The 12,169-nt window shown below is 57.4% G+C and overlaps 1 protein-coding gene across 8 annotated transcripts in view; it reads right to left on the minus strand.

The window, feature by feature from the left end:
- SYNPO (synaptopodin) overlaps positions 1 to 12,169 on the minus strand; it is a 51,877-nt gene that overhangs the window by 3,489 nt on the left and 36,219 nt on the right. For 5 of the 8 annotated variants that reach the window (XM_072756872.1, XM_072756873.1, XM_072756874.1 and 2 more), the window contains one exon: positions 2,663 to 5,016. In XM_072756872.1, coding sequence (XP_072612973.1) covers positions 2,663 to 5,016 — 2,354 coding nt within the window. Of the gene's footprint in view, positions 1 to 658; positions 5,017 to 10,502; positions 10,818 to 12,169 lie in introns of those variants that run through there. The other 3 variants (XM_072756876.1, XM_072756877.1, XM_072756879.1) reach the window with 3 other exon arrangements.

Consider the following 12,169-nt stretch of genomic DNA (forward strand, 5'->3'; position numbering starts at 1 on the left):
TCAGAGACCAGAGCTGGCTCCCAGGCTACCTACTGCAAGCCCTTCCTCATGCGGAAGGGAAACTGAGGCCCGGGGGGAGAAGGGGTTGTCTGAGGTCACACAGGGAGTCGGTGCAGATCTGGGACAACCCAGTTCTGACTCTTGATGGCAGTTTGTTCCTCTCCACCCGGGGCAGAAACCATTTGCAGGAGCCAGGAGGCGATGAATAGGGGAAATTGCCCGATTTAGATAACAGGGCGAGGGGGAGGGGGCCGGAGGGAACCAGAAAGTATATGCTCTGCCTAAAGGCATTTACATTCCACTTTTAAAGAATTCAAACACACCTGGACTGTAAGGGGCTGTGGGTTTCCCCCACACCCTATAGCCTTTTTGGCCAAACTCTGCATGAAGGAGAAAATAGAAGAATGATTTTCATGGGAGTATGGTTCCCTAAGTGCTGACCCAAGGAAGAGAGGGGATCCCCCACTTCCAAGCCACCACACCTCTGTACCCACGGCAGATCCGGACACACAGCAGTCGCAGACAGCTCACAGAGACATGCCACACGCTCACACACGGCAACTGAGTCGTCCTACCCCGCTCCCCAGGCCAGAATCAGGGAGGAAGGGGAGAGCCCAGACCACCAGCCAGAGAGCGCGGAAGAAAGAAAGAAGCGAGACAGATTTGAGGCTGAGTGTATTGAGAACAGGAGAGAAAACAAAGTTGGGGGAAGAGCTCGGCCAGCCTGGCCGCAGGAGCTGCAGGATGGAGGGTGGGCTCTTCGGTTGCTAGCTAGCCCTCAGGGGTAGAAGGGATCAGGGGTCGGGGTAGGGGCTTCACTCCGTCCTGGGAGGGGCCTGGCATGAAGAAGCTGAGCTCACTTACGACTCCCCCACGCATGCCCCCAAGTTCTGGGCAGAATGAACTCACTAGGAAGGCACCCCCTGTTCCCATGGAGACGAGCCCAGAGCTCACGAAAACTGCAGGCTCAGCCCAGCATGGGCACCGCCTCCACCACCCCTCGCCCCGCTGGGAGCCCAGAAATAGGGCTGGGGAAGAGAAAGTGGGTGGTGCTCGGCCCCCAGCCTTGGGAGGCTTCCATCTGAATGCTGCCTCTTGCGTCCGTATTCTCTCCCCCCACCCCACCCCACCAAACCTGATTTGGGGACTTATAGCATCAAATGTGTCAGAGGTGGTGAGAATCTCACACTACCTGACTCAGCACCCTCACTGTAGGGGACACTGAAACCCAAAGATTCACATGGAATTCATCTGTTAGAGTCCAGACCTCTGAAACACCGGCCTTCTCCTCAAAGCTTCAAGGGCTCCTCCTCCGTCCCACCAATCCGCTGTGCTCCTGCCCAGCCCTTACTATGCTTCCACGGTCCCCAGGCCACCCTGAGCCTGCGCGGGACCAGCCTAGGCTTCCGATCCCCTGGCCTCCAGCCACACGCTCCCAGGACGTCCTCACAGACCTCACATCTCCATCTCCAACGGTTCTATGGCAACAGCCCGTTTCCTCCCCCACTCTTCCCAGGGGACTGTCTTATCACTTACAAGGCCTTTCTCCCAGAGCACCAGCCTCTCCTCCCAATCCTCACAGACTGTCACGGCTGGAAGGGCACTGACTGTACAAATAAGAAAACACGTCCAGAGAGGAAAGGTGACTTGGCCAGACTCACACAGCAAGGGGAGGCTGAGATGGGACCAGACCCTCCTCCCAACCTCTCTCCCTGCGGCCCCCTCCACTGCATAGAGATAGCTGCTCTTAGTTGGGCAGATCTTGGCTGAGGTTGAAGGCCAACTAGCCAATGGACTGCCAGGGGCCCGTCTCACTGCACACCCTGCACATCCTTCTACAGGGCTCCCCTCCTCTCGGGGATGCCCTGGGACCTCGCACGCCCCAGCACACGGAGGGCGAGCCAGGTGGAACCAGGACGGAGGTCTGGTCCCTAAAGGGGAGCCAGGTGTCTGCAGAGGACATGGAGGCAGGGAAGCAGAGGGCCAGGGAGGAAAGCATCAGACAGCGGTGGTGGGCTAAGTCCTCATCCAGCAGAAGAGCCCACGAGAGGAGAGAACGTGGCGGCCGAGGCAAAGCTCTCTGAAGCAGCGGAGAGGAAACGGTGTCCAGAAGGCAGAGGTGGAGGAGACAGACCAGTGCAGGTAAGAAGCCAGCGACAGGCAGAAGGATGCCAGGAACTGGAGCAGCTGAGCAGGCGGACCCTTGGCTGGCTGGTTGCACAGAGGCACTGGCGGGCTCTGTTGATTTCAGAAGCCCATCTTGGGGCCCCCTTCTAGGCCATTCCCCAGCAAGACGCTGGCATCCCTACAGCTCACCAAGGCCCGAGGAAGCCCCCCCAGCCTCATTTCGGCCTGCCAAGGGAATTCTCTCTCCATGACCCTCCCCCTCGACCCAGTATCGGACGGCAGATCCCTCAGACGTGGAGTCTAATGACCCTTGTGGCAGCTGTAGCCCAGAGAGCGGAGGTGACTTGCCCAAAGTCACAAAGCTAGCTGGTGGCATCATCAGCCTCTGAGCCCCGAGTCCCCATACTCCTGACCCTCAGCTCTGTGCCACTTCCAGACACATCTGCTCTCCATCCCGCCCTCAGAGAGGGCGCCCTGCCAGGTAGTGGGATTCCTGTGGGATCCTTTACTTGAAGCAGAAGGAAGGCTTCCACACCTGAGCCTCGATCCCAGCATTCCGGGTGGAGAAGGAAGGCCTGGGGGCCTGCTTGGCTCGGGGAGACCACGCCCTGGAGGGCGACACGGGGGAGATATCGCTGCTGTAGGTTGGGCTCACGGCCGTGGGCTGGAGGCCGTCCTGGCCAGGAGAGGTGTAGAGGCCCGGTGAGGAGCGGGAGGCCCGAGGCAGGGCGGGCGACGCCGGGAGGGCCCCCTTGGGCAGGCTGGGCACCAGGTCCAGGGAGCTCGGCTTGGCGGGCGAGGCAGCTCTCGGCGAGGCCTTGACAGGCTCCTTGATGGGCGAGAGGACGTAGAGCGAGGCCCGCAGCGGGTAGGCCGGCTGCTTGGTAGGCTCGGGGCGCAGGACCCCATTCTCAGGCAGGTAGCCGTGGTAGAGGGAGGCGGGCGGGGTCCGGGCTGGGCTCCGGGAGGCCACTCGGAAGCCGCCAGGAGCATTGGTGGAATATTTCCAGGATGAAGGCAGGGACATGGTGGGTGAAGGGCAGCGGGCCAGTTCGGTGTGGCCCGAGGACTCGATGACATACTTCTCCATCCGGGACTGGCGGCGGGCATAGAGCTCGGCCCCCTTCCCGGAGGCCTCGGACAGGTTCTGGTTGGGTTTGGGCTTCGGCTTGGCCTGGATGCGCGGTGACTTGAGGCAGGAGGCCCACTCCGGGAGGATCTCCTCGGCCGCCGCGGGGCTGGCCCTGTCCCGGGGTGCTGACTCCTGCTGGAAGTTGGAGGCCTCAGCCCCCAGCGCGAAGGGCTCCTCCTCCACGCCTGCCTCCCCCTGGTCCCTCTGCCTCCGCTTCTCATCAGCCGTCTGTACCAGGTCCAGCAGGTCTGGATTCGGGGTCACCTTGGGCTTCTCCACGAAAGTGAACATGGATTTCCGGCTGCCCCTGCGGGCCATTGACTCCTCCAAAATGCCCGTCTTGCTGGCAGGAACCGCCTGGCTCTTCAGATGAGAAGGCTTGGGGTCGGAGCTGGGGTAAAGGGCAGAGTAGGAGGGGGGAGACCTAACCCGGGGAGCCAGGGGGGCCGTGGACAAGGTCTCGGCATAGGTGGGAGGTGGAGTGAAGTTCCCCAAGGGGCGTCTCTCCAAGGCAGGGCTTCGCTGTGCCACGGACCTCCTTTCCACCATGGGGCTGTGGGACATCACGTGTCTCTGTGGCCGAGGGCTCCTGTCTGCCACGATGGGGGGCTGGGAAGCCAAGGCCTTCTCCCCAAGATGTCGTCTCTCTACCATGGGGCTCCGCTCCATCTGGCTGGTGCTCCCCGGCGCCTGGATGCCGAAGGGTCTGGCGGTCCTGTTGACCACTGATGGGGGCTTGGCCAGTGTGAAGTGGACCTCACTGTATAGCTTGGTGGGCGTGGGTGTGGCTGCCCACCCAGACGTCTCTTGTTCTGTTGGCACCACGGGGACACTGGGCTGTACATCGATGAGCAGGGAGCTGGACATGAAATCCGGGGCTGGGGTCCCAGAGTCGGAGATGGGAGTAGTTTCTCTGGAGAAGGTGTTGGTGGTGGTAGGTGGAGCTGACACCTTATCAATTAGAAGTGTGCTGGATCTCACCTCCGCAGCTGGCTCTGGGGGCTGCCCGCTGGAACACAGGCTGCTGGGTTTGCAATCTGACGCCGTGCCATTGGGAGGGAGCTGTGCCTCCGAGGGCTGCTGGCTGTTTGAGAGCGGCAGGCTCTGCGGGGTGACAGTCGCCGGTGGGTTCTGGTTGATGTCTGCAGCTGGCAGGCTGTGGTTGCTGTTAGAAGCTGGTGTGGTGAGGGTGGCACTGAGTGAGGACAGGTTCTGGTTGCCATCTGCAGCTGGGCTGTGGGCCTCTGTCGTGGGCGGGCTTGGTTGGCTCTGCTGGACCTCTCGGTTCTGGGACAGGTGCAGCCCATTGGCCGTCAGCAGGGCTGCGTTCTCCTTCAAATAAACCACCAGCGGGACCTCTTCCTCCTCGCTGGCCACCTTCTCCAGGTGCCGCAGCAAGTTGGCTTTCTCTGAGCATCCCTCCATGCTGTGAGCAGGGACCCCCGCGTCAGGGCTCCGGAGGTCGGGGTTGCTTGGAGGGCCTGGTTCAGGCAGTGAGGGGGGACTCAAGCAGAGCCCTGAGGCATAGCCTGCAGGGCTGGCAGGGGGCGCTCTGAGGGACTCCTGGCTGGGCTTGGGGCCCCTCAGGCCCTGGTTCTCCGAGGTGAACTGGTTCACTCTTTGCCGGCGCCTGTTGAAGAGCTGGACGCCCCGGGAGTTGGAGCTGGGAGGGGTGGTCAGCTGGGCAGCGATCTGTTGGCTCCGGGCCTTGGCCTCTTTCAGATCTCTCTCGGTGAGGCTAGTGCTCTGGCCCAACGCTGTAGAGAAGGACAGAGGTCCAGTTAGCGAGTGAGAATGTAGAGCCACGGGGGTACAGAGACAGACAGACAGATGGCCACCGTGTCCCTCCTACTGATGATCTTTTCCTCTGGAATTTGATCTTTACTCACTGTTTCCTGGAATCCCCTCTCCTCATAAAGATCCGTGACCCAACAGTCGTGGCCCAACTCAAATGCCACTGCCTGTGTAAAACCTCCCGATTACCCTTTCAGGATGAACCTGACCCTCATTTGGCTTCCCTCTGAAGGTTGTTGATACTGCACTCAGCAAGAACATCTCACCCTAGCAGTACCCGCTACAGCCCTGACTCATCCCCTACCACCCTTCTGCACTCACTAGGCTCTGCTCTGCTGGCATTCTCTCAATTCCTTGAAAATGCCGAGTTTGTTCCTGCCCCAGGACCTTTGCACTTGCTCTTTTCTCTGCTTGGAATGATCTTTTCCCAGGTGGTATTCCATGTTGGTTCCTTCTTGCCACATGGGACTCACTTGAATGTTCCCTCTCTGGAGGGGTCTTCTTCTATAATCAGTCCTCCCCTCTCCTATCCCGTCTCTTTGCTTTATTTTCTTCATGACATTCACCATAATTTGCGATTATCATTTCCTTGTTTATCATCAGTCGCCCCACCTAGAATGTAAGCACTAAGGGGGCAATGACCTTGTTTGACCTGGTCATCATTCTGTCCCTGGCCCCTAGAATAGTGCCTGGCATAAAGTGGGCACTCAGTAGGCATTACTGAATGCATGAACAAACCCCCCAGGAGATTTTCTATGGGCCTGTCTTAGGGGCCTTTACACTTTCAATCATTTGATGACACTAACACTTCCTCTTTTTAGAGTAGGTAATGCATTCACATGGTCTAAAACTTTTAAAAAATTTAAAACCCACAAAGAATTCAGTACAAATTGTCCCTCCACCCCTGAGAACCCACACTGCAAATCAGTAACAACTGCGACCAGTTTCTTCTTGCTTTTATTTAATCATTTTTAAACTTCTCATATTTTAATATCATGAGAATAAGACATTGGACTAATTTCTGCAGCGACTCTACTAGCACGTTGCATTACTTTATTTTGTCCTCACAAGGATATTGGTAGGAGACAAACATTACTTGCTCCTGTTTTACAGAAGTGGAAAATGAGGTCCAGAGGCTTTGTAAGGAACTCAGCCATAGTCACACAGCAAAGGGCTGCAAAGCTGGAGTCAAACCCAGTTCTCGCTGGGTTCACAACCCATGCTCAAGCTGCCTGCTTGTTCCAGAAGGTCCCTTTGGGATGTACGGGAGACAGAGTCATGGGGTCGGGGGTGGGGCAGGTTCTGTCTAAGGCTGGAGTCTGGGACTTGAGATCGGTGATCAAGCTGGGGTCAGACCCCTGTTCATCTGTACCTTCACTACGTTCACAGTCAGCAACCATTTCTCTTTATACCCCCAGCGCCCGGCTGGCACACATTGGTGCTCAATATATGCTTATTGAACAATGAATGAACAAATGGACCAGTGGACAGATGGACGAGATAGCCTGTGGGCATGGTTAACAGTCAGTGGCTGGAAAAATTCTTCTGTCTGTCATCCTCCCCCCGCCCCTCCCTACTGTGGGAAGCTAATTAGTTCTTGAGGAATCTGACCCTGCCCTCCCTCCTACCATGCCCTCATTAGCGCTGGCCATGACATGCTGAATGGGTCTCCAGGGACAGTCTTTCCAGGCACCCTGCCAGCGAGGCTCAGAATTCATGGACTCCCAGCACCAGAAGGGTCCTTACAGAGGAGCTCTTTGACCATCACCCCCATTGTATAGATGAGGAAACTGAGGCCCAGAGAGTCACCCCAGGGTCAGAGCAGCAGCTCTCTGGTCCCCATCTCCTTCTCCCTGCCTCCCATCAGGATCTGGCTCCCCACCCACACACACCCGTGCCCACCTGTCCAGAAGAGCCTGCCTTGTGCACCCTGACACTTGCTCCCTCTTAGTAGGGCTCCTCTGCTACTTAGATCACCCCATCTATAAAAGATGAAGGATTTGCAGGTTTGGCCAGGCCACTGCCCTGGGGTAGGGTCTTAGATAGGGGCGAGCCAGCCACACAGGGGCCCCTGAGAGGTTGCTGGGCTCATACAATGTTTGCCTCCTCTGCTCTGCTGTGAAACCAGGACTCCTGGCCCAAATCTGGGCTCTGCCATTTGCTACTTGTGTGACCTTGGCAAGTTACCACACCTCTGGGAGCCAGTTTCCTTAACTGAGAAGAAGTGATAAAAGTACTGACGTTAGGGTTGAGAGGCTGTAATGAGGTCATGAATGTCAGCAGCACTCATTGTCATCAAGCCCAGTGGACAAGGGAGGAGCTGCTCGGTGGTAACCCTTCTCTGCTCCTTGGAAGGGGTCAGAGCTTCTTCTGGCAAAGGAGATTCTCTTAAGGTCACACAGCAGGGGATGTCAGTGCTGTTGGAGAGGCAGGGATTACTGCCCCAAGCCCCAGAACCTTAGAGTCTCGACGATGGCTGTCCCTGGGCCCAACTGCCCACATAATTCCTGTGATGCTAAGACCATGCCCCTGAGTTACAAGCCTCTGCTTACACATGCCACTGACAGGGAGCTCAGTGCCCTAAGAGGCTGCCTCCCACTAACAAAGGCTCTTTAGCTATAAAGTCACACCTTACATTCACCCCCAACCTCTACTGCCACATAGATGAAAAAAATTTATTTTTCTTTCCAACCTGAGAGCCCTGCAGAGATTCACAGACACAAATCACATCCCCATGGGACACGGTCAGGATACACATCCATAGTCTCACCGGTGTTTCTTATGACACAACTGCTAACATCGATTATACATATTATCTTATTTCATTTCCACAACAATGCTATGAAGCATGAACCATTATTATCTACTTTTAAAATTGATTTTATTTATTTATTCATGAGAGACACAGAGAGCGGGGCAGAGACATAGGCAGAGGGAGAAGCAGGTTCCCTGTGCGGAGCCTGATGTGGGACTCGATCCCAGGACCCCGGGATCACGCCCTGAGCCAAAGGCAGGTGCTCAACTACTGAGCCACCCGGGCGTCCCTATTGTCTATTTTTCAGTGATGAGAAAACCAGGTTCAGAGTGGTAAAGTGAGTTGCCCAAGGTCACAGAGCCAGAAAGTACAGAGCTGACTCGTCCCTGGCTCTACATGACTCCAGAGAGCACCAAGCTTTGTGGCTAGCGCGTCCCCACAGCGTGGGGCTCACAGAAAGTGCTTCAGTGTTTGAAAAATCCAGACTTCCCAATGTCCCCTGCACTTGCCTGTTTTTCCCCTTGCTTCTCTGCTTCCATCCTATCCCCAGACTGGTTCTAAAGGCCAAGGGTTTAGAAAATACTCAAAATGTCAAAGCATGAAGGGCCTCCGGGATAAGCAGGCCTGGAGGCTCAGAGACGGAGAGGATCGCAGAGTAGGCCCCGGGCCAGGACCCTGTCTGCTGACCCCCAGCGGGCTTGGAACTTCCCCCCACTGCTGTTCTGGGACTAGAGGAGGGCAGCTGAAAAGGCCAAGGGGTGAGAGAGCCCTGCCTCTGAGGGAGCTCCTGTGCCCCCACCCCCCGCCTGCAGTGACTCCACGGAAAAGGAATCCGGCAGGAGGCTTGGACAAGACCCTGCCAGCGATCCAGCCGACTTCTGCCACCCTGCACAAACAAAGCTGGGAGAAGGGGGGCCGGGCCGGCCACAGGCACCCCAGAGTCCCGCACTGCAGGGCACCAGGGGCGGCAGTTCCACGCAACATCCCCCAGACTCAGGAATGGTTGCCTCTGGCCATGTCCCGGCCAGCCAGGAGCCGGATGGTGCTCCCTGCCCCCAGAGAAGCAGGAGGTGGCCGAGGGCCGCAGGGGCCAGGTGCCTCCCGAGCCCCCCACCTGCATGGCTGCAGCCTGTGCCTGTGTAAGCCGTGATGCCCCCTCTTCTCAGGGGGGTGGGGTGCTGGCCCTTGAGTGACCCACCCTGGACAATGGGTCGGGAGCTCTGAAGACAGGCCTTCAGCAGAGGAAGGGGTGAGGGCAGACACAAGGAAGAGCTGCCCGGGGTCAGGAGAACAGGGTCCAACAGGGCTAACTCCCTCGGAGGGGAGCGTGGGGGAGAAGCCCCAAGTGCAGCTGTCAGCTGTCAGAATGATGACTACAATGGCTGCTGCAACCACGCAGCCCCCACTGCCACCCAGGGGCTGCGCTGCACACTCTACACACATTGTCCTACTCAGTTCTCCCCCCAACTCCAAGAGGTCAACCCTATTATTCTCCCCAGTTTGCAGATGAAACTGGAGCTCAGAGAGACCTGTCCAAGGCCATACATGTTGTAAGTAGCAGAGCTGGGATTCCAAACCCAAAGTCTAGTTGCTGAGTCTCATTTCTTAACCATTCTGCCTTCTAGACCCAGGCTGTGGAGGGAGGGGACACCAATGGAGGCTCCAGAGCTTTTGGATGAGGGTCTGCAAAACAGCCTGTTTCCTCATCACATAGTCCATGTCCCCAGCTGCCTAGGACAACTCATGCAACGCTCCCTTCTTCCTCTCAGGAGAAGGGCTGCTAGAACTAATTCTTACTAAGGTATAAATGACTGCTAGGAGATGAAGGACCTCCCGATACCAGGCTCTGAGTGGACAGAGACTGGTATAGGGAGTCAGGAGACTTAAGTTCCAGTTGTGCTTTGGCAGGGATAAGCCCTTTCTCCCACCCCTATCACCTCTGCGGGCAGTTGCCAGACCATCAGGCCGGTCTGGACAGAGGATCTGAAGGAAGGAGGTGGGGCAGGGGAAGGGAGGCCAGAGCAGAAGGTCAGGACAGGGAGAGAATTCAAGGAAATGCTTCTTCACACGGCTACCGTCAATGGGAGTACCCAGGCCCCACGTAGGGTGGAGTGGGACAGGGAGCCAGAGGTGGGAATAGAGACTGGCTGGAGGCAGCCCATTGTGGCTGCCCGGGAGTCTTGGCAATGGGACAGGTAAACAGGCTGGGTAAACTGCCCCCCTGCCGGGGTCAGGAAGGAACCAATGGCTGCCCGCTGCACAACCTCTGGCCTGGCTGGAGGCAGGAAGATGAACTGGGCCTGAGTAATGGCCTGGCCGCCTTGCCAGCCCCTACCCCCCATCCTCCAGGCTGGAAAAGGAGGAAATGACACAGCCTCTATTCCCTAGGGAGTTCTCCATCCATGCCAAAGTCCCAGGGAGTGCAACCTGACTGAATCTCGGCAGGCTGCCAGCCTTCCTCTCAGGAGGAGAATAATTCATACTAAGGTGAGGAGGACTGCCAGAACATGGGAGATGCCTAAGAACAGAAATGGCGAGCCCGAGACCTAGCTCCAACCTTGCTAACAGGCTGTCAGAAGCCACCACAGGCCTCTTCTTTTGAGGCCCGGAGGGGAACTGAGACCAGAGAGGGATGCCAGAGGCCCTAAGTCACACACCCCAAAGCACAAAGGCACCTCCGAGTGCTCATCTTACTCACTCCAGCTGGGTCCTCCCTGCAGCCCAGCTTCCCCCTGGATGCTGAGCCGGCCTCGGTTCTCAAAGCCTCCGGGGAAAGGCAGCCAATTGCCTCGCTGACAAAGAGGAAAATCCCACTTCGAAGGCAACGGAGGAGCTGGATGTGACTTCTCTCCTCCACAGATGACTCAGCCCAGCTCTTTATCAGGAAAAGCGATTTTGCAACAGCTTTTTAAATGGCCTCTCCGCCCCCAGTCTCTCCTCCGCCAATCTACCCGCCCCGTGCTGCCAGATTCATCTCCCTCTGCCTGGCTTCGCTCACTTCTCTCTCCTGCCTCCCCAGGATGTGGAGGATCGAACAGCAAGTCCTCATCCTGGCATTCAGGGGCCCTGACACTGGAGCCCGCCTGAGAGCTTGCTAACCTGCTCCCTGTGCCCTCAGCAGCGGCCAGAGAAGATCCAATGGCTCTTGCTTCCCATCGGCGCCCTGTGAGTTCCCGCCTCCCGTGTGTGCTTTGCACCCGACCCCTCTACCTGGAACCTTCTCTGTCTCACATCCTTTTTACCTGCCCCAGCCTTCCCACCTCACTCACATGCCGCCGCTCCCTCCGAAAGGCCTCGCCTGGTCCACCAATGTTTCCTCTGTGCCACTTCATCATAACCTCATCACTCTGCATATTATTCACATGAGTGAGAATTACCCTTCGGGGCGTGCTCACCACCTGCCAGGTCCTTGCTTCATTTATAGCAACCCTTGAGGTCAGCAGTGCCTTCGTCTCCATGGGCTCAGAGGGGTGAGGTGACCTGCTCGATGCGGCACAGCCAGGTAGAGGCAGGGTTGGAATTCAAACAGGGCGGCCCAGCGCCCAGGCCAGGGCCCATCACACCGGCCACACTGCCTCCTCCCAAGGTCTTGCTCTACAGCAATCACAGTCTCGGTCTTATCCCTCATTCCCACCTCCCTGCAGACTACAGAAGCCTCCAGGGCAGGGGCCTCAAAGGCTTCATCTCTGTGCCCCCCTCCCCCCGTCCCCCACACCTTCCACGCGTGCTTGCAGAATAACAATGAAGTCAATGAGGATGACAGCAGCCAACATGTGAGGAGTCCCAGCTGCTGCTGAGCTAAGGGGTTAGCATGTATTTTCTCATCGAAACCTCACCGCAACTCATGAGAGAGGCTCCCTGACCTCTGTGGAGGAAAAAGAGACTCACAGATTTAGAGAGCTCTCACTCCAGGCCTCACAGCCAGCAAGCGGCAGGCAGAGCAGAGCTGGATCTGGGAGTCTGATTCCAGGCCTGGGCCTCTCCTTCTGAAGAGCTCATTTTCCCCATCCACTGTTCCAGGCCCAGCCCAACTGCCACTTCCTCCAGGAAGCCCTCATTAATCCATCTGGACTCCCAAGATCAGTGCTCCACTCCCGCTCAAGCTGGCCCAGGGGCCTCAGAGCAGAAGGGGTCAGAGGAAATGACAAGTTGAGAAAGCTTAGGACCAAGGCCTGAGGGGAAGCAGACCTGGCCCAACTCCTGGTATCTCTCTACTGGAAGTGGGCTGGCATCAGGCAGGGCAGGGTGGGTGGGATGGGGGAAACCAAAGGATTGGGTTTTGGGTTCTCCAGTCGGCAGGGGCTTTAGCTGGCAGCTATCCTTTAGGCCACAAGCACTGCTCGTTGCTAGACCTCTGCTGT

This window comes from Vulpes vulpes, chromosome 4, assembly GCF_048418805.1.
Source record: "Vulpes vulpes isolate BD-2025 chromosome 4, VulVul3, whole genome shotgun sequence".
Classification (NCBI taxonomy): domain Eukaryota; kingdom Metazoa; phylum Chordata; class Mammalia; order Carnivora; family Canidae; genus Vulpes; species Vulpes vulpes.